The 23343-nt window shown below is 38.7% G+C and overlaps 1 protein-coding gene across 1 annotated transcript in view; it reads left to right on the forward strand.

Moving 5' to 3' along the window:
* Positions 1–3618: 3618 nt before the first annotated feature.
* The window catches only part of LOC130103394 (dynein axonemal heavy chain 2-like), a gene marked incomplete at its 5' end in the record, with an annotated part of 130985 nt that continues 111260 nt past the window's right edge, over positions 3619–23343 (forward strand). Inside the window, 11 exons of the mRNA XM_056269646.1 lie at positions 3619–3706; positions 4277–4479; positions 6253–6382; positions 7163–7345; positions 10302–10516; positions 11570–11716; positions 13260–13416; positions 17341–17580; positions 18855–19043; positions 21129–21276; positions 21662–21854. Of these exons, the coding sequence (XP_056125621.1) occupies positions 3619–3706; positions 4277–4479; positions 6253–6382; positions 7163–7345; positions 10302–10516; positions 11570–11716; positions 13260–13416; positions 17341–17580; positions 18855–19043; positions 21129–21276; positions 21662–21854 (1893 nt within the window). The remainder of the gene's footprint in view (positions 3707–4276; positions 4480–6252; positions 6383–7162; positions 7346–10301; positions 10517–11569; positions 11717–13259; positions 13417–17340; positions 17581–18854; positions 19044–21128; positions 21277–21661; positions 21855–23343) is intronic.

Raw genomic sequence — 23343 nt, forward strand, 5'->3', positions numbered from 1 at the left:
GTTTGTACAGAATAAAAAAATCATTATGTCTTTGAAAAGTCCCCATAAAACTTGGAAACTGTGTGTGTGTGTGATGACTCTGACACCAAATGTTCATTACACATTTCATTTTAACGATTGAATTCTTAATTCTGTCATTTAGTTTTGATACTGTAGTGTTTTATAGTGTTACATTTGCCACTGATATCACAGCTATGATGAAATCATGTATGATAGCTACCAGTGAGAGTGTTAGATACTGTAGATATTACTTTGAATTCATATATGGCATAAAAAATTCAGACAGCAGTAGAAAAATATTGGAGATCTAAAAATTTTAAATGTAAAAATTTTATGTAACTCTAAAGTCAGTTGTTTTAAAATTCACAGTGAACCTGTGAGGAAGCTTTACTAAGTATGATCTGAATAACTGACATTTTATTGGTTATTTCAATTAAATTGCCCCCTCTTACGGTTGCCTCCGATCCCCTACTGTTTTGTCTAGTTAGGACCAATAATGGCGAACACTTTTATAGAAACTCTGGTCTCATTTTAATTGATATTTTGTTTGTTTTGGTGAAAATGCTGGTTGTTTGCATTTCACTGATTTCATTAATTTATTTTTCCGTAAGCACTTAGCTTCTTATCCTGATCCACTCGCTCACATTTTCTGTTTAAGTCAACATCTCTAACCTTGCTAGATGTTGTAATAACATTTTATCATGGTCCATGGTATGCAGTTACTCGTTCAAAGGGATGTGACCCTGGAGCCAGAGAGCGTGTAAGAGAATAAACATAATGATATCTTATCGTCTATAATCTGTGTTACTGCCTATGTCTGACATTCACCTCTGTGTCCTCCTGTGTGTTTAGACAGTGCATTCATCACTATGGGTCCAATGACGACCTTCTCTGAGACCTATACCACTGGATCATGTCTATCTCATAATCACTTACTCTGTCTCTCTCTCTCTCTCTCTTTCCCAGAACAACCATGTATATCGCTTTTTCTCTGTTATTCTTCCTCCCAATCCTTTTTAGTTGTACAAAAGTTATCCTCCCTCACCCCTCTTCCTTTCTTTCTTTAGCATGACAGCCGTTTACTGGAGCATTATTACTCCCTGTATAAGCCCTTCTTTAATTAGACACCAATTTGAACGGATTTACGCTTTTTCACATGCCAAAACATTCATATTGGCTGTTTATCCCTGTGGTTAAAGGGCATAGCTGTCAAACTGACCACAATTCATGCCGATATTAAGTGTTTTGCAGTGAACTGAGCTGCCCGGCGTAGCTCCGTTCCCTCCGAAATAACATTGGCTAACTGGTGATTAAGGATTTAGAAGACGAAGTGGAGATGCCTGTGTCGGGTGGTCCTGTAAATGATTCAGGAGAACTGATTGCTGGTGTGCGGCTCACCGTCATTTCAATGTGTTTTTGAATCTCAGTCATTAAAGCTCGGTCCGCATTTCAATTTAAGCTCTCATCCTCCGCTCTGACGACTATGATCTCCGTGCAAGGCGAAAATCGTAATTTAGTCGTTGCGCTAGGCGGCAGTTATTTTTCTCTTTAATAATACATATTACACTTTTTTTCTGGGATTTCTTTGCATAAATCAAAGTAGTATGAAAGATGAAAAGGAAATTTGCGTTTCACGCGTGGAGACCTTTACTAGAACTTATGCGGTGGCTTGTTATCACCCCACTCATACCGTTATAGGGGCTGTAAACGAATGAAATCGCAAAACGCTGGCAAACGGATCTCTCCAAATGATCAACGTCCCAGTGTATCTTGACATCAGCTTTGACCTGAGGAAGAGTTGTAGTCAAGACCACCTAAACCGAGACCAAGTCAAGACCAAGACCCATTGTGTGTTGAGCCAAAACTTTGAGGGTTTGAGACAAAGACAAGACCAAAGAAGGGCAAGACCGAGTCAAGACTAAGACCAGACCAGCATTCCTTAAATTCATCCAAAAGATCCACGTTTACTGATTGAGAAATGTCTTATATTTAATCAATCAATACTTTTAGAATAATAAGACACTATATAGAGCTGTTACCAATCAAATGAAATCAATAACAACAAATCATCTTTGCACTGCAGAGGTGGGACAGAGGCTCATCTGAAGCATCTGAATTGGTACAATTTCAACTGCATAAATAATTTTGAGATTATTTTTTTTAAATAAAATGTATTTTATTGAACATTTGTATAAAATCAGTATGTTTTCAATCGTGCTCATATTTGTGAACACGGCTCTCTAGCTCTTGTGATATTGTTTAATGATATCTTATGTAATATTATAAAAATCAAGATCATATACAAGTACTTTTTTGCAATCATATCATATTTTGTAGCCATCTGTATTAATTTTTGTTGACATTTTTGACACAACCCCTCGTTGATTTCTGACCCAGCACGACAGTCTAAAATAAAATTAGAAATGAGTTATTGATTGCATTGAAGCAGGAAGTTTTACATCCAGTCCCATTAATTATGTTAACAAATAAATCTGACAATGCACCAGCAATTTAGTGATATTCCCGCAGTTGTGGCCTTGGAATGAAATCCTGAGTCCTCTTAGTCTTAGGCCGAGACAAGACCGAGTACAAATGCGGCCAAGATTAAGACCTCCAAAAAATGTCCGATCTCAAATACCACAACACTTCTACTACTACCACCACACACAAACTCAGTCACGTTTATTTATAGCACTTATACAATATAATGTTTTAAACTGATTTACAGTATTAAACATACAAATTAAAGTGAATTACAGTTCAATGTCTACTTTAAAGCAGCTCTCCAGGACTTCTGACCTCGACGGACTCAACAGAGGAAATGAACCGGATAAGATTTCCTTTTTTTTAAAGAAGGCGGAGCCTCAGAGCCACACCTGTCCTGTTACGTAATTGCCATGGACCAATGGTAGTTCGAAGGTGTTGACCAGCCGGAGCAAACTTTTTGCTTTAAAAAGCTGTTTAGAACTCACAAAACGAACTCCAAACGACCTTCGTTTTGGCCTAGATTTTGTTCGAAATGACGTCACACCAGTTCGTTCTTTGATTTCGTTGGAAGTATATTGGGTGCTTCAGAACGAAGCCATGGATCTGGTTTCTCCCTTTGACTAAATCTCTCACTTTACATGTACTATCACGCCTATCCGCTAACAGAGTCATCCTGCGGAAGTCTCACTCTCTTTTCCTGTATATCTCTCACACGCTCCCTCTCTTTTCCCCTCCTCGTGACCCTGGCTTCCTCTCTGCCCCGCTAAAGGTGTTTGTCTGTGAGCGGCAGTGAGGATTACCTTTCCATCAGTAGAAGAATGAGGTGTGAAAAGCAATCTGAGGAACGCCAGGCCGGCTGATATGGAACTATGGCGGATGCAATTATGCCTATGACAGATCATTTCTGACCTGATCCCTCGCTGCTCTGGATGGCAGCCAGCCACCGCCGTTGTTTTGTTTTGCTTGTGCGCCGTGTGAAATTTGAAAACCTTTAGCAAGGGAGTAGTGACATAGCAGACTTCTCCATTTTTCTCTGTTTTCCTTACAGTCCTGCTCTTGAGGAACAAAAATGATGGTGAAGATGATGTCTGCACTTTTCCTAAACACTCTCTTTTTCCTTTCTCTTTTTAGATACTCTTCCCAAGGGTGGTCGCTCGACCAGATTAGCATATTTGCTCTGGTGGATGCCTTTGTGCAAAGATGCAAAGGCCTAATAGAGGTGAGAATACACTACAAAATGATGCAAACAAACACACTCACAAACTACTTTTTTTAAATGCGTGCAGAATTTTTACACCCCTACTTTTTTCAAACACACATCCGAAGAATATGCTCTCAGATTTCTCAATAATTCACATCTCTGTGTTTTTTTGCTTTCACTTCTCGTATTTTCCAGGACTAATGTCCTTGCTGAGATCTGTATTTTATATCACTTGTCATTTTTATATTTATTCATGCACTTTTTTTGCTGTGTGCTCCTATTAGTTCCACATACTATTGGCACTTTTCACAAATAGGGCAGAAAATAGTGCATCCTGTTTCTCTTTCAAAAAGTGATTAGTGAAAATAGAAATTGTTGTCAATCAACCATTGGAGGTCAAACTGAATTTTGAGCTATTATACGTTTCATTCATCAAAAAAAAACACACACAAAAAACATCAAAATTAAATATGGACTCATTATGGGAAAAAAACTATATTTTGAATATATATTAAATTTGTAATGTTAGATTTTTTTCATTTTTAATAAAAGACATTTAATTAATATGTTTCTTTCTCTTTCTTTCAGGTGTGTGAGTGTCAGCAGCAGTTTGCTCGCTGCGAAGAGGGTGAGCGGGTGCCGTTGCCGATCTTTGCAGGGCGTCAGGGATCAGAGGTCACTCAGAGATTGCTGTACATAGAGGCAACCTTTGACAACAGCCTGCAGGTCCTGAAGTCTGTTAAGGACATCCTGGATGTCGGAAACCCCTCTTGGCACGAGGACTACTCCAGGTGCAGTGTGTTTGTAAATTGATCAGGGCACAGAGAGAAAGAGAGGTTGTGTGAAATAGCTGGCTTTGTTTGTCCATAGGGCCAATATGATGTCCACACTGGAAGCTGCACTTCACCTCTGAATGTTTCCTAATCGTGGACCAATCAGCTGTGAGCTTTGAGCTTACATAAATACATTCCATTAATAATGAAATCCTACTTAAATTTTCAACAAATCAAACATTGGTAATTGGTAACATAAATTGTATGCTGTATTTATTTGAAAACTCTTGAAACTCTTCCAAGCAGCTGATTGGTTCTCTTAAAACCGAACGACAATCGATCTGTTTGTTCTATCTACGTAACCTATTTATTTCCATCTCGAACCGGCTTATCTCAGTACATCACCCCCATTGCGCGATGTACTGAGATAAGCCGATTCGGGGGTGGAAATAAATTTAAATCTATTTAAATCTAATCTAAATTAATTCTGTTCATCATATTAAGCGATCGAGTCTCTCCAGAAAATTTGGACTAAACCACTCAATTCATATGAACTAGTGTTAGGATCTCTTTATGAACTTTTTGAAGTGTCAAAGTGTCAGTTGTGTTGCTGTCAATGGAGGGACAGAAATCTCTCAGATTTCATCAAAAAGATCTTCATTTGTGTTCTGAAGATGAACGGAAGTCTTATGGGTTTGGAATGACATGAGGGTGAGTAATTAATGCAAGAATTTACATTTTTGGATGAACAATCGCTTTAACAATAAATGCTGTTTAAATCTATTCCAAGAGTTCATGATTGAATTATATTTAAACAATATATATATAAAATGAAACTCATATTGGGCAGGAAAAATAAAGCAGCTTGAGTTACTGACAGGGCAACAACATTAGAAAAAGGGTTTTTGTAAAATGAATGTGCCGCATTTTTGGTCCTTACAGTGTAGACAGCTTCATTGACTAAAATAGGAGCGATCTAGTTTTGTTGTGTAGTGACACGCTAAATATGTAAGATTGTGTGTCAGTCTTTCTGCCAGGCTGTCTATGAGGCAGTCAGTCCTTCTGGTTCTCATGTATATTTATGAATGTTTGTCATTCTCTCCTGCTTATTGGCCTGCTGGCCTGTTGGGGATTTCCATACATCCTGTATTAGCATATCTCCATAAATATGCATATAACGACCTGCATATTTGGATCATATAGATACTTTTTCATGAATATTCTGCCTAAATGTATGTGCAGTGGGGAGAGGATCACTGTGCCTACTGCGTATGAGCCCATCGTGTCCCTATTGTCATTCACAACTGTTTGTGGCAGCAGGCAGTTTGGCTGCTTGTCTGAATACCATCATGAGCGTGTGTGACGGAAGCTGGTCTCCCCATCAGCCTCTAGAGAACCCCCCCCCCCCCCCCCCCCCCCATACCCCCACCCCAGGCACTGCCGGACCTTGGGAAAGGGAGCTGTTTGTGAGCAAGTGTGTGCATCTGATGGCCATGATGGATTGGGGCCGAGACGGGTCATAAGGTTAGGATGTTGTTGCCAAGACAAACAGCTGTGCTTGTGTCTGGGGCAGGTGTTTCATAGTGTCTCAGCATATTGAGAGCACCCAAATCAATACCAGCCTCCATTTATGGCCGAGAGTGTGTGTGTGCTGGACTCTGCCTTTGAATAGAGGGCACCGATTTGTGTTTGGAGCACGCTGTACAGTTCTGCCCATTTATTTGTTGTTTTGTGCCTCTTGTTTGTGTGTGTGTGTGTGTGTGTGTGTGTGTGTGCACATGTTTGTTTTAGCTTCTGTGCTAAAGTGAAAGATCTGGAGGTGATGATGCAGAATTTGATCACTTCGACCTTCGAGACGGTGAACTGTGTGGAGGAAGGAGTACAGCTGCTTGACATGTTTCAGCACCTGTCTGGAAGAGAGGTCTTTCTCACACACACTTAGCCTTCAATTCACACACACTTTATCACCTCCTTTAAAACCTTGCACACTGTCAGAGCACAGCTCTTCTTAGCAAATACAGTGAATACAAATGACTTCAGCAGAACAGACCACACACAGACTTTGCATGTCACTTCCTTTTCACTCTCATTTACTCAAAAGTTCAATAGCAGGACCACACACACACGCACACACACACACACACACACACACACACACACACACACACACACACACACACACACACACACACACACACACACACACACACACACACACACACACACACACACACGCCCTCTGCTCTCTCACCTGTCACCTGTCTCTTTACTTAATGTCATTAAGATGTTTACCTCATTAATCACCTTCATCTCTTCTGACTTTCGTCTTCCCCTTCAGTCTTTTCTCTTCTCCTTCGCCCTTTCGTTCTGTCATTCTCATTCAGCTTTTGAGTCTTAAATTTCAAAGTGCTGCATTATGCATTATTGCCAAAGCATTAGAACAAATAATAAAAAAGTCTAAAACAAACATGTGCCACTGAAAGTAAAGTAAAATGAAATAATAATAAACAGATTTTATGAAGTAATAACAAGGCATTGACAAACAGTAAAAATATTCCATTGCAAACAGGCAACTAGTTAACGTAATGATCATAGCAGTGATTTGTTCTGCATTAAGCAAGTAACAAGAGGCTGTGTATTACAGTAATTTTACCACTGTTTACCATATTTCCTGAGTGTTTCTCTTTTATATCTCTCTCAGGCCATCAAGCGGACCATTGACAGGAAGACGCTGGATCTATACGCTCTGCTCAATGCTGAGTTGAGTAATGTCAATATGGTGATGTGCAGGGTGTCATCTCTCACTCCTCCTCATATGCCTCAACACGCTGGACAGGTCCACTTGACCCGAGCTCTCCGCTCACGGATAGAAAGACCTATGGAGGTGAGATTCTGTGTGTGAGCTAGAAAGACTGAAAGAGACAGAGTGAGATGTTGGTTAAACCTTCAAAAAATCAAACTATAAGATCAGGGGTGGGAATCAAAAATCTTTTTTTATTCAGAAACGGTTCTGGGTAGGGTTGCACCAGCCGTTCGTAATTTCTTTCTTAAATTTGAACGTAAAGTCCACACTAGAGGCTTAGTAACTACTAGCAGACTACTAGAGGCAGAGCGTAGCTAGTAGGTCGTAAACTCTCCGTAAAGGAATGCGTAGTCGCATAATATGAGGTTTACCCTCAATGATCCAATTGCAGCCTTCAAATACGTGAGCAAAAGTTGTTAAATGCTAGGAATTTCAGCTTATCCTTCATTCTTACTTCTTTTGCCTCACTTAACTAACGGTAAAAATACGTTTCCATTAAATACGATACTTAATCATGATAACATAATAAGTGTTTTTATATGTAAATAACATTCAGAAACTGTATTTAAAACGAAATTAATAAAGATAAATAAATAAGCACTGATACAGAAAAACATAAGAAATAACATTTATAGATTATGACTGATTTTATTTGACATGCACAACACGGACCGATGGGATAGATGCCCACATCGGCGCGCTGTAGGACGGGTTCGAGTTGATGATCTGTTAACAGAGTAATCTTTTAACATAATGTTCTCTCACTTAAAATGTATGCGAGTGTAAATGTCAGCATTGTCGTATACAAAATGTGACCCTGTACCACAAAAACAGTCACAAGGGTCAATTTTCTTAAATAGTTTTTTGAAATTTGAATTTATACATCATCTGAAAGATGAATAAATAAGCTTTCCATTGATGTATGGTTTGTTAGGATAGGACAATATTTGGCCGAGATACAACGATCTACTATCTACAACTGAAAATCTGGAATCTGAGGGTGCAAAAAAATTTAAACATTGAGAAAATCGCCTTTAAAGTTGTCCATTTATGTTTGCGATATTGCTGCATTCACTCACAAAAATAATTGTTTTATATATTTACGGTATGACTTTTACTAATATCTTCATGGAACATGATCTTTACTTAATATCCTAATGATTTTTGGCATAAAAGAAAAATAATCGATAATTTTGACCCATACAATGTATTGTTGGCTACTTCCACAAATATACCCGTGCGACCTGTGACTGGTTTTGTGATCCAGGGTCACATATGTCTAAAGAATTGAAGTCTGTCAGGTAAAAGAAGAGCTTATTGATCCAGTTCAGTCTGTCTGCTATTTTATTCCAACCGTTACTCCTGATCGGAGGCTTCCGTAAATATTTAGTTACGCTTCAACACTACGTTTAATGGTGCAACGCAAAAATATTTTGTAGTAAGTTGTATCTTAGTGCCTATTTACGTCAAAACTAGGCTAAGTTGTAACTCACGCACAGCTGGTGCAACCGGCCCCTGGTGTTTAAAAAAACACATTTTGGAACTTTTTTCATGAAATTCTGAAAGTGCAGTGCCATGGCAAAAGAAATGAAAATTTTAGCTGAGTTGTGATCTTGTAATAAGTGAGAAACACTGGTCACCCTGAAACAGTGTAATGTTATTGTTATTTATATACTGTTATGCTATTTATTAATAATTTGAATAACATTTTTATATTTTCAGTTTTCATGTAATTTTATGTGCTTTTGTGATTTGTCTTACTTTGTACTTATAGACTTTGTAGTTTTAGTACTTCAACGTAAATTCTTTTATTTCAGTCATTTTTAATGAACCAGTCAAAACAACTCCCAAATGAGCCTCATCAGTCTAAAACTATCATCACGTTCATATTTAACTTAAAATAAACCAAGCATATAAGCTTTTGTGGGATCAGTGTGATAGGTTATATAGTATAATGTACAGTAGTTAGGATTAATTATTTTGTGTTTCCTCAAAAATACTAAGACAACTAATTTAATAGAATTTCTTTTCCCAAAATATCAAACCAACTGAAATCAAACTGACTTGAGTCCCCACCAAAAGCCCTCATATAAAAATCCCACAGTCAATAAGTGGTATCACAGTTTCCTGAAAGATGCTTCAACTAGATGTGTGTTAGGAGACCGCAAGGTAAAACTGATCAGTCCAATCCCAGCATGCACCAGGCCATACCCGTTTCCCCCTCACCCTTTATAGGTGAACTCTATTGGGTTTTACGGACAAATGAATTAGATTCCAACCCAAAACCTCCACCGGGCTGAATCCGGGAGGTGTCAGAAACAGCTTAACTCCATTGATGAGCTCTTCTCTGTGTTGACAAGTGTGTTGAGCTGAGCGCCTTGTGTCAGAGGCCAGCGAGGGGCCCCAGCAGAGGCCCTGGAGTCCAGCCACATAGGCCCTAATGCTATTAAAGCCAGCTGTGCCGCCACATACTCACTTTCTCGTTCTTTTTGTCGCTTTCCATTTCACACACCCTTACTCTCTATTTCTGTCTCCTGTTTTCTCTTTCTTTCACTTCTCATCTCTTTTTCTTCAGTTTGCATAAAGAGCACATCGCCTCTCCATTGTGTTTAAATTCATTTTCCACTTTCTTTAAGAAGGCAATTAAGAGCTGGCATAAGCTTTAATTGGACACAGATATGATTATATTGCATTTCCCCACAACTGATCCCAAAAAGCCCCATAGAGAAACAAAAGGGAGGCTAAAACCAAAGCTTAATGAAGGTCTAATTGGGCATCGTAAAATATGTTTACATGTTTACTGCATAGCCTATGAGAAATTCCTAACATGAGCGATGTTTACCCTTGGTTTGTATAGCTTAGTTGTGCACTGACGGTTGTTTTGATTGTTTGTGACCTTGCATGTGTGACTCAGTAAGATCTCAAGACGTTGTTTGTTTGAAAGTGATGATATGTGCGCTCACAGAAGGCTCTTCGTTCTCTCTGAGCTCTTCCCGTCTATTTGTCAACATGTGTTTTTTGCACATGTGTTGTCTAGGTTCTCCGGCGCACTCATTTCCTGCCTCACACCAGCAGTGGAGAGGATGTGAATGCGAGTTATGCTAGGCTGTGTCAGATTCTGGATGAGAAGGTGAGGAGGAAGTTCACAGACTGGAGTCAGAGTCTGAACAAAGAGTGTCTCCGCAGTCTTGACCAGCCGCTCATGATCCGCTGTAAAGGGAAGGCAGGCTTGTTGGACATCAACTTTAACAAGTACGTGATCACACAAACACACATATACAGCCCCTCCAGTACCAGTAGTAGTGTGTATGTGTATGTATATATATATATATATATATCAGAAAAGCAATTTTTTAAAATATTTATTTATTGCCATTTTGCCTTTAAAGGGATACTCCACTTTTTTTGGAAATAGGCTCATTTTACAACTCCCCCAGAGTTAAACTGTTGAGTTTTACCGTTTTTGAATCCATTCAGCCGATCTCCGGTTCTGGCGGTACCACTTTTAGCATAGCTTAGCATACATCATTGGAGTGGACAAGACCATTAGCATTTCTAAAAAAAAAAAATGATCAAAGAGTTTCGATATTTTTCATATCATTACGCCTGCTGCTCTCATGGTACGGCAGTGAAGTTTTTTGATTATTACGCAGGAATGAGAGTATAGTTCCTAGCCATATCAGCCTAGAAAATCGCAACTTTACATTTTCCGTCGGTCTTAGTGCACGATGTAACTACAGAAGAGTCAAGTTTTAAATAGGAAAAATATCGAAACTCTTTGGTCATTTTTCTTTTAGAAATGCTAATGGTCTTGTCCACTTCAATGATGTATGCTAAGCTATGGTAAAAGTGGTACCGCCAGAACCGGAGATCGGCTGAATGGATTCAAAAACGGTAAAACTCAACAGTTTAACTCTGGGGGAGTTGTAAAATGAGCCTATTTCCAAAAAAAGTGGAGTATCCCTTTAATGGACAGGACAGTATAGAAATATCATAGTACACACACTTCACCTTTTTTCTGATGAGGGAAACTTATTGTCAGTCCAATTGATCCCAATGGATTATATCCTATGCTACACTGAATGTTCAGTTAGACTTTAAGTTGAATATGTTGCAAATACTGTTTATTATTGTTCTTAAACAACCTATTCAAACTCTTTAAAGAAATCAAGTAGTGCTGATGTTAAATCTTTCATGATCTTTAGTCATAATGCACATTACTGGAGTTGTTTTATACATGCTGAATGTTGTAGTGTGAATACAAACACACAGACTGTGAATGTACAACTGTTTTTGTGTGTTAAGGAACCTATTGAAGATGTTTAATGAGATTCATTACTGGGACCGACTGCTTTTTGAGATCCCTCACTACGTCTCAGATGTGTATCAGCGCAGAGAGGAACTGCACAACCTGAGAGAGAATGTCCTCCTCGTTGTTAGAGACTATAACAGGTTGGTTTGGCTGACAGATACTGACTTTCTCTCCCACATACTTGCAGACAAATTTGTGAGGACCATCCATAGATCTCTGTTGTTCTTAAAACATTCTTATACCATCATCATCATCATCATCATATTTTTTGGCACTTTCTACAAATCCAAAGCGCTTTTTATTTTATTATCTTTTATATGATCTATTCAAATGCGATTTATTTAGTGCTTATTGCTAGAAAATAACACGGTAACACTTTACTTAAAGCCTTTATATATAATGCATTATAAAACTATTCTTAATGTGTTTATTATGCCATGCAATACACCTTACAATGCATTTTATGGTTTAATGAATAACTGTAATCACGGTTGTAATGCATCATAATACATATGTTACGCCTTTAGAAAGTAATACATTAAAACGCATGACAAACTATCGATCTCCGATGTAACAAGGACTCTGCAAATATTATAATGCATTTTAACTTTACTTTGGTAACAGTTGTTTATGAAAAGATATAATGCATTATAACTTACATAAGTACCTTCATAATGCATTATACATAAAGGTTAAGTGTTACCAATAACACAATCAGAGAAATTAGGCTGTTAAATTATACTTGCAAATCTCATCTAAAATCAGTAAAACAGCTCATAATATTTAGTTTCACCTCCTAAGTTTGATACGTATCATTCTCCTAACAAGTTGGATGTAATATATTTGTGAGGAAATTATCTGTAATTTACTTCTTATTAGTATAGAAAAACAAGTGGACTTTCACACACAGATGCATCTTTGCTGGTTTCATACATATTTAAACGGTGTACTTGTCAGGTAACTTTGCATCTTTAATACACATTCTGCACAAACTGAGTATTTACATTCCATCAGCCTCAATATACACATCTCCATTCAAGACTTTAGTGCATCCGATCTGGAGAAAAGCACTTGAATTAAATGCGTGCACACACACACACTCACACATACACACACATGCTCACACGCACACACACAAACACACACACAATTCCAATGAACAAAACAATTCACACTTATGTCCCTCGTTGTGTAGTGAATAATAACCTCCGCCTCTCTCACATAAGCCTCTCAGCGCGTACGCGCACGCACACACACACACACACACACACACACACACACACACACACACACACACACACACACACACACACACACACACACACACACACACACACACTCTTCAGACTGGAGGACTCATTGTAACTCTCAGAGGGATAGAGTGAGTCATCTCTGTCAGTATTGTTACCACATTTAATGCATTCTACACATGCCAGCTGGAAACAAACACTTAAACCCAGCACAAGCTAAACAGGCCACTTGCCCCAAATGGCAAAGCACATCCACTTGTTAAGACTTGTTAATCCATTTTTACCACCCTCTTGTTCTGTTATGCTTTTAAAATGGCCTTGCTTGTTTTTGAAAATGCTGTAAAAGAAATGTGTCAATGGCGGTAAGACCTAAAAGGAAATTGGAGAACATCAGTGAACTTACACTTGTATGTTTGTGTTCACTCTCAATCAGAATCATTAAGGCTCTGAATGCAGATGAACTGTGTCTCTTTTCTGAGAGAATTCGGTTCTTGGATAAGAAAATCCAACCAGGCCTGTCAAAACTGCACTGGTCCACAAAAGGAACAGCCAGCGCCTTTATCAATGACTGCAGAGTGCACTCCAACAAGGTAAGTCGTTTCTGAAACACACACACACACACACACACACACATGCACGTACACACATAGATAGACAGCCAAATAGATAGTATAGTGGAAAGCTTGTGTTCCTCCAGCAGACAGAGCTCTTCTGGACTTTCCCTGAGCAGAGTTATGAATTTCAATGCTGGTCCAGTGCATAACCATCAGATAATGAAGCTGGTCAGCCAGCATGAGCTCTCTAGTAAAGCTGATGGACAGTAAGCCTGGTGCGGACAGCAGCCTGGTCTTTTCAGGAGAGAAACCCCCTGAGCTCCATTTGAAGTCCAAAAATTGCAGAGAATTATAGAAAAGTGGTTCTCAACCTTTTTTACTCTAAGGTAGATTCACTTTCACTGGTCCACTTCGATCCGAAAACCCGAAGACCTCTACTCTAAGGCCTCATGTCTTTTCCAGACTAAATATTTTAGAGCTTTGCATGAATAGTATTCTTAAAAATCTATAGAAATGCCCATGGAGTTATACGATTTTATAAATGATATAAATTTCACGACTTATGCAGGTTTAGAAACTCTCATATCCAGGTTTTTTCTAGTGGGAACCCATTTTTTCTTTTTCTTTTGTGGAGGGGGTGAATTCAAATAAGAAATATCCTATTTTGTTTTATATTGTTTTTATTAAATATATTAATAATTGTATTGCTTCTTTTGTGTTATTTTAAATGTTAAGTCCTCTTGTGGCCCCGGCCCCTGGTTGAGAATCACTGCTCTAGAAGAATCGCAGAAATAACTGCTGGATTTTCTTGTTGAATTAGAATTTCTGCTCAGTGCAGTTTAGGCTAAAACTAATCTACTTTTATAATCGATTATGTTTTTTCCTCCCCAATTCAAGTGTTCAATTTATATTTATTATTATTATTATTATTACTATCAGTGGTTAAATCAGTTGTGCTGCTTAATATTTTTGTTTAAAAAAAAACATGATACATGGATTGATGATGAATAGAAAGTTAAAAAGTACAGCGTTTATTTGAAATATATAGAACTCTTTACTGTCACTTTTGATCAATTTAATGCTGAAAAAACTATTCATTACTTTAAAAAACTTTCTCAAGTAACCCACTATCAGCAGGTGTGGCAAAAAACACTAGTTAATTTTGGACCCTGTCTACAGTTATTCAAGAACAGAAGGCTTTGCTCTTATTTTGTTCTGATACAGCTGTGTCCATTTTGCTGCCCGATATTGCTTTTGTAATGCAAGAGTAAGGCAGCAGGCTTTACTGAGAATGGAAGTGCGACTCAGTGGAGTGCAATTGTGAAATCTATTCACTTCCTCTGCTGGCTGTCCATCACTCCTACATTGTACAAGGCAATATGATATTAAAGCACTGGCAGTGCCCTTTAGCCATGTGGTAAAGAAACACACACACACACACACATACATAAAGGCATGCAAGCAGAAACATGAATGCGCCATCTACTTTAAAAAAGGCCGCACAGGCATCTCAGTATAAACAGCCCCAGCGTTCGCAATAAAAGGCAGCCAGCCTCGATTCATTGCCCGGTTCTCTCTAACTCACGTCAGAGTCAATGTCAGACGTCCTTCGAGCCCAAAACAGAGCTGGCACGAACTTCACTGGTAATGGAGAAGTGTGGAGAACACGACACATCTGAGCTTACACACACCCACACACACTTAGAAATGTAAGTATACATTCTACACACTCGTGCACGTAGAGTAATCTTCCCCTTTGAGGCTTATTTCACGTGACACGTTTCATCCCATGAAAAAGGCATGAGACGAGCTGGATCCAGAGCTAGGAGGAAGAGTGAGATTATGCGGCATGTAAGATGCTTTAGAGAACCTCTGCACAAACTCTCAGGAACGTCTCAGCACCGCCGCCCTCCGCAGATTGAGCAGGGAGCTGTTGGATGAGAAAAGCTCGATGCTTTGTGGATAAGAACTGCCTCCTTTGATTTTAAGCACAGGGATGGGTTGAAATCAGGTGCTCTATTTCTGTGGAAGAGAGAGAGAAGGAAACATGAGCTGGAAAATCCTGCTGGAAAACCCCTGCTGCTCCGTTTGAATGTGTTTTCCATCCTTCTCCCGCCACATTCCTCTCGCACCCGTTCTCTCATTTATTCTATTCTGTGCTTTGCTTTTGCTTCTCTTTTTGTCTTTCATTTCTTGTTTTGTTTGCTTTGGTCTGGTTTTATTTTTGCGTTTTTTTGTTACAGTAATTTCTTTTTGCTGTGTTTCTTTGGCCGTGTTCACACCTGATATCAAGATGCGTTTTGGTCGATTGGATCACAAGTGGATGACGCTAAATACAGGTGTAAACTGGGTCTAAAAAGTTTTGAGCTTGTCCACTTTTGACCACTTCCAGTGGCAGTTAAACGAACCGGATTTCTTTCGTAGTGTAAACACTCATGTGGTCGAATTTTTCAAACAGCCACAAAAGACCTTCTTCTCTCCGTCTACTGATCTCATGCGTAACATTATGGGAAGCGGCTAAACAGCCGGGATTTAAACTTTGTCGGCTGGAGACCCAAGTTTGGTTTGAAGAAGAAAAACGTACCAAACACAATGTTCTCTCACCATTCCTGATTTCTAACACACACTCACAGCGTTCGGCTGGTCTTGCGGCTGTCAGACCAGAAACTGAAGCTGAGGCTCTCTGTGTGTTTTTCCATCGTCTCCTGGACGTGTTCACATGTAAATTGCGTGACCTTATTTCGTCCATTTGATTGAAAGATTGCAAAAAGCCCACACATTTACTCGCCCATAGACCCTCCCCTTGCAGAAATCAGGACAGAAGTGATTGAAAGTGGACAAAAGAGACGGATTAAAACACCAGGTGTAAACGGGAATGTGTCTCCCTCGTCCACTTGTGATCCGATCGACCAAAACGCATCTTAACACCAGTGGCCAGTTGCATAAACTTTATTTAGCTTAAGTTTTATGTTAAGACTGTGTCTTCAGAACTAGTTTGACCAACTAGCAGTTTGCCAATGAATAATCATCAGTTTTATTTTTTGTTTAAATTAGATCAATCTATGGTTTTAAGTAACTGACTTTAAAAAAGTTTTGGCCAGTCTTAAAGAAAAAAATTTGATGACTAACTTGTAAGACTAGTCTAAGCGTTTTATGCAACTGGCCGCAGGTCTAAATAGGGCCTTTGTTTTGGTTTTGCTGTTTTTGTTTGTGCTTTTGTTTGTTTTGTTTTTGTTTTACTAAAAACATTTAGAATACCTTAGCAGTCACATAGTAATACTCTCGCATTGTGGTGGTGAGTTTTGCATCGGCAAGCACCACTCAAATTCTAGTCTTTTTTTCAACCACACTCTCTCTCTCTCTCTCTTTGTCACTCCCTGTTCCTTTTTTTCTCATTAATTTGGTCATTAGTTGGGACAGCCTAATAGAGTAGCACCTGGGCTTTTAATGATTGCTTTGTGCCATAACTCCTCTCAGAGCAGTTAGTCAAAACTACCTGTGTGTTGCTCGCCACTACAGGTGAAAAACCATTTATTCCCATATGTTTTTCCAAATAGAAGGGTCCCTGTAAATGCTAAAGTACTGTTTCACAATAGCTCAGATTTGGGAACTTTTAGATGTGTGATGCTGTCTACTGGAGTCTGTGTTTTTCAATAAGGCAGAATCAATAATAGACCTGCATGTGGTAAAGTGGTAACTCATTTCAAACAATTGCGCAACAACCTCTGGGAAAGTTTATAGAAATAACAAGATGTGTGTAGCCTGTCATTTTTTTTGTCTACAAAAATGTATTAGAACAGTTGCTAATCTAAACAAGCCAGGGACGTACTGTAGATTCAGATTCAAATCTTACAATTTACTAGATGATCAAATCTTACAATTTATTAAGCTGTCAGCTGTGTGTTTTTGGATTAACATTTGTGCAATCTCTTTGTTCTGAATCTCTCTCCTCTCCCACAGGTTCAGTTAGTGGTGGACGAGTATAAGGCAGCTATCCTGGCCACCTCTAAGCTCTGTGAGCAGATCAGTGAGCTGATTTTGGTGCGTGTGGATGGCAAGATGTTTCATGGAGACCTGGAGTTCCAGGAGGATCAGCAGAATCATCAGCATATGCAGCTGCTCCGACTGCAGAACGCACACCAGGACATCGTCAAAATCATGGCCAGAGTCTACGGGACCTTCCACCTAGATGGGCCTGAGGTTGGACTGCTGTCTGTGTGTTGTAGCTTTTCCACTAAAGCGATAAGCGTCTTGAGGTTGTGGTACAGTAATTTTAGCACTGAAGGACTGTTGTTGGAGTAAATTTTTCATAACGCACAGCCTTAAGTGGCTTATTGCTCTTATAAAATGGCAGCAACTGCAATAAGAACCAGCTAGTTTAATTGCACAGACATATGAAGGTAAATTTATCACCCCATTGTGAACTAAGGTTTTTCACTGCAACCCAGGAATGTGTTTTAATAAGTAGGGATGCTCAGATGAGGATTTTTACAGCTGATATGACTACCGATTTCTTGTCATCACATTCAGCCGATTCCGATCCTGATCATTCAAGCTTTATATAAGTGAAATGGAAGCTCTTTTTTGACTGTCACTGTTAACCCCTAACACCCTGAAGGCATTTTAATGATTTCATGCGATTTCTCTACGAAGTGGCATACTTAAAAGTAATGGCTTATAACTCTGCAAAAAAAAAAAAAAGACAAGACTTGATTTCATCTGACAGAAGACCTTTCAAATTGTGAAGAAAATAGATTTTGATAATATTCGGAGATTCTCATGTTACAACACTGCTGAGAAAACAGAAGAAATAAGTGATGCAGTTTATTGATTTATTTGGTTATCATTCATGCTTGACATGATGACTATTAGAACGTATATATGACTCAAAGCAATCAAAAGTTGTGACATTTGAAACCATTGTAGCCTTTTTATCAAAGGTCCAAAGACAAAGAGGGTTTTACTGAACCTAAAAATTACTTACATGTGTAAATGCCATAATAAAGCATTAAAATATTTATAATTACATAGAATAAGTAACAAGTATAAAGAACCTGGTTGATGAGTGATAATCTTCCAGCGCTGTTTTAGCTGTGCACTCCTTTTCTATGGCACACGGTAAATCAAGACCTGTCAATTGTAGCGATCAATCCAATCCATGTGCGCGCCAGTTGGAAAACTGTACCTGAACATCATCCCTCGTACCCACCGTACCCGAGATCCTAATAGTAATGTTTCAAAATCAATGTGATCAAAAGTTAATTTAAAAGTTGACTTTCCCCATTGTCTTTCATTGTACGGACAAAATCAGAAACTTTCTTCAGTTTTCTTATTTTTGGGTGATCTATACCTTTAAGTATGTACAACGTCACAATAATATTTATCTCTGCATACTTGCATAAACTGTAACATACTTGGGTTAATAAAAACATCATAATGAGGACTTCCCATTGACTTTGTGTTTGTATTTTCAGGTGCAACAGCACTGGGTGTCGTACATGGAGAAGTTGGATCGAATGGTTGAGGAGGCGTTTCGTGTGAATATAAAGCGCTCTCTGCTGGAGCTCTCTAAAGCCATCAATGGAGACGGCAAGACTTCCCCAAACCCCTTATTCAGAGTAGAGGTGGTACTGAAACAACAAACTCCTCGATATCCTGCTCAGGTGCACACAAACAGACACTTTCTCTTTGTCAAATCTAGTAATGCTGTAGTCATTGAAAACAATTTACGTGACGGTGACCCTTACCTCACATCTAGACAACGTTTTCTCAAACATACCGTCCCCTCTGTCATTTCAGGGTATAAAAGTGTACATAAAAGCTCTGTGTCAGTGCAAAACACTTTGTTGGTCACAGAGAGCTGCTGGCCATGTGTTTTACATACAGCGTAAAGACACTATCATACATCAAGCAGAGGGCATTCAGAACACCGCAACCTCTATAAATCACATCTGTGGCTGCACTGCTGCGTTATTCAGCACTCCACTCTACTGCTATGGGTAATGTCCCATGATGCTTAGTCAGCTAAACACAGTGAGAAAGGAAAAGCAGAAATGTTAGTTTGACTTAATTGAGTATATTTTAGGGACATTGGTTGCTTTGGTCTGTGGAGACAGACTGCCTGAGGCAAAGCGCTTTAAGTGCCAGAGGGAAGGGAAATGCATTAATGCTAGCTCAGGACACACTATTAAAGGCCCTCTCACACCAGATGCGAAATGAATAAGCAAAACAAATCATTGATGAATGGTCTGTTCACACCAAGAGTGAAAACGAACATCCGTCAGGCTGATCGACAACCAAATTCACGCTGGTACAATATTTGCCGCTACACATCTTTTCCAGTTCTCACAGAGGAGATGATTAGAAACGGTCACAGAAAACCACAGGACGTTGGGGAAGCTTGCAAGATTCTTTCATATTTCAGAAATAAAAATGGATTCCGAGACTCATGATTTCTTTATATTTGAAAACTTTTCTACACTAACACAGTCAGAGCAGTAACAAGTACATTCTTCTGTGATGAAGCTCCACATAAGAAAAGAAAAAAAGCTTTTGGGATTATCAATGTGAACAGTTTAACGTGTGAGATTAATTACAAAAGTGATGCAGTGCTCATTAACAGATCAATTATTATTGTGCAAATGTGCATTATTTGTGTGGTGGAATTTGAAGTGTAACTTCGCCGATTTTCAACCTGCTTGTATTGTTACAGTGTAAATGAACAATGTTTACTCGTTCTCTCTGTTACCTGGACAGAGAGACTAACTACAGATTAAACGTCCACATTTTTGTATCCTCGCCCACGGACAGTCGGATCGACAGAGGGTTATTAACAGAACGGTTATTGTAAGAGTAGGTTTATCACTGAAAATTGTTCTGTACTTTTTCTACTCTTTAAACAGCTTTATGGTAAAAATGGAACACTATGGCAACAGCTTTCTTACCTTTCTCACCGTTCTTACCTGTACGTGACTGCGTTTTACATTGAGCGGAACTGACAGAACGGCATCTTTCAGTTTTTTCCCCCTCCGTTTGGCATAAAACACTGTTCATTGTCATCCAGTATGAAATATTTACTACAAACACAGCTTTTTCAGATTTTCCGTAGCGGTGTTTTCTTCATATTAAGTTTCTTTACAACACGCTGGATCCTTCTCTGGAAATTCTTGCACAACACAAGTCGACACCATTATTACTAAACGTTTGCTAAGAAGTATTTGCTACTAGGCAGCCAGGTTTTATTGAAAGCTCCTTTTGCCAGTGGCGAAGTATCCATTTAAATAATTGAGAGCATCAACATCTGTGATTGGTTTTCCTTTTTTAAAGAAAATATATGTAAATTAATAATCATAAATGCACCAGCTGCATGTGTTAACATGCTAACTACATAAAAAAAAATGCATTTTTATATTTTTAGGGTTTTTATTGTCACATGATCCTTCAGAAAGCATTCTAACATGCTGATGTTGTGCTCAAGAAACATTTCTTACTATTATCAATGTTGAAAACAGTTTTTTCTTAGAAACAGTGATGCATTATATTCAGAATTCTTTAATGAATAGAAAGTTTACTAGAACAGCGTTTATTTGAAAAATGTATGTTTTATGTAAAATTGATGTTGTTGTGAATATCTTCATATTTACAATCACATGATACTTGAATAAACATTTTCTTTGACTTGCAGATATAATGATTCTTGTTTGCTCTTTTTAATGAAGTTTACTCCTCTCTGTGTGTGTTTTTTCCAGGTGGATTTCTCTCCTTCTCTCCAGAAACTGGCCCACATAGTGAACAGCATTAGCTCTCAGCTCATCAAGACCATCTCAGTGTTCAAACGTCTGCCGGATCTACTGACCCGCCAGCACTCGCAGAGAAACCCCATCCACAGCATCATCGGTACACCCTCTCGCCATCTCATTCACCACATCCCTCCATTTATCCTTTATGCCCTTTTTATATTCCTGTTGTGTTTACTCACCCTCATGTCGTTCCAAACCCATATGACTTTCTTCTGTGGAACACAAAAGGAGAAATTATGAAGAATTGTATAGGGTCCACTCTTTTTGAACAATTCTTCAAATTCCTCCTTTTATGTTTCTCTGAAAAATAAATCAAGTAAAATAAACACAAAGCCACAATGATGACTAAATAATGACAGAATTTACATTTTTAGGTGAAAAATCCATTCACATCATCATTTGTGTATTGCTCATCAGTGGTTGTTTGGCATCAACAATGCTTTCTGTGTTGTTCTCACGTCCTCCCTTTCTTTTGATTTCAGAGCAAGATGAAGAGATCTGTAAGATTCAGGGAGCCATAGCTGCAGGAATGGTGACTAATGCATCTCTCCTGCAGACTTATCTGAAGACCTGGGACAAACACAGAGAGATCTGGGAAATCGAAAAAGACGGCTTCATACAGCGCTACCAGCGGCTCAACCCCACAGTAGCCTCCTTTGACGCTGACATCGCCAGGTCTCTATCTTTCCCTCAAAATGACTGTGTAATGTTGTAAGAGCAGTGTCTAAATCAGGGGTATTCAATTAAATCCAAGAGGTCCGGTCTCTATATTTCCTTCCCATTGGAGGTCCGGGTAATACTTTTTTGGAATAGTTATAGATTTCCATCTGGGCAGCAGTAGTACTTTGTAAAAGGGAAAAAAAAATCCTAAACAGTCAAAATAATCATCAAAGATGAGTATATTGGGCCCTTTAGAGGCAAAGTATGGTGTCTGAGAACAAAAAATAAATACATTATTTGTTGAACCCAATTGGATATGAATATATGAAGGTAAGATCAGATGTTTTATCAGTCTTTTACTATTTTTACATTTAGATGCCCATGTATGGCAGAAGGCCATGTGACTGATAAAAGACACTGCGATTCAGAGTTTTCTGGACCATTTTTATGTTTTTCTTAATATAAGTTCATTAAAAACAAACAAACGATGTACATAATAATCAAAACGCCCTCATCATGAGCAGAAAAAAGTTAACTAGGGTCTTTCCTTGCCATAAATAATTTTTCCCCATTATAACATTTATTATGAAATTCTCTTAACATGCTGATTAATAATGCTAAATATAGATTAAAAAAAACATCTTGTCAAAAAAGTCATGTGTGTATGCTGGATTTTCGCTTTCTGCAGTGAATCAGCGAAAGTATCTATTTTGCTGTTCACTGTGTAACTGCTACTGTTGTTAAAATAACCGCATCATCTGCAGCTCGTAATGTGGCGCTTTAAGTCTTTAGCGGAGAAGAGAAGCAACACGCACGAGTGGAAAGGGCTTGAATGAAGCGCGTTTGACTCTAGATAAAAAATATCAGAGGATCAAGCGCCGAAAGATCATTACCATAAACAACACTGAGCGCTTGTGGTGTGAACCGCTCCGTTGTTTTGACACGCTGCTCACTTTAAACTGTTTTCTTACTTTATAAAGTTTCTTTAGTGAACAAATCCACTGAAGGATTCAAAATCATCCTTTCATACAGGCATTTCTTTTCATTTAAAATACACAAGTCATGACAGTACACCAGAATGGTGTGTTTGAATTCACGTGAAAACGTTGGGTTCTCGGGATCCCCATATGACATATTCAGCTAGACAATATATATAATTTCATATACAGTATATAAATTCACTCACCTAGCCTCTATATCAATATCTCTGCTCTCCATAATTAAGGTAGTTGGTACATTATCCGCGGGATCAGTTCAAACTAATATCACGCAATTTACGTCTCTACAATGATTGGTTCATATAGCAAGGGAGACTAGCCTCCTCTGCGCTGTATTTTTTCCTCAACACTCTAACACTGAATGTGAAATACTCAATGGTGATTGGCTATTGCACCAACAGAGGCAAAAGTCTCTGGCCTCCCCCTCCCCATCTATCCCCTCAGACTTGCCTTAGCAATCTGAACGATTGTAATTATAATTTTATCGTCAGATTCGGCATGCTCGG

The sequence above is a fragment of the Rhinichthys klamathensis genome, unplaced genomic scaffold (assembly GCF_029890125.1).
Source record: "Rhinichthys klamathensis goyatoka isolate OS25496 unplaced genomic scaffold, OSU_Roscu_1.1 h1tg000286l_1, whole genome shotgun sequence".
NCBI classification, from domain to species: Eukaryota; Metazoa; Chordata; class Actinopteri; order Cypriniformes; family Leuciscidae; genus Rhinichthys; species Rhinichthys klamathensis.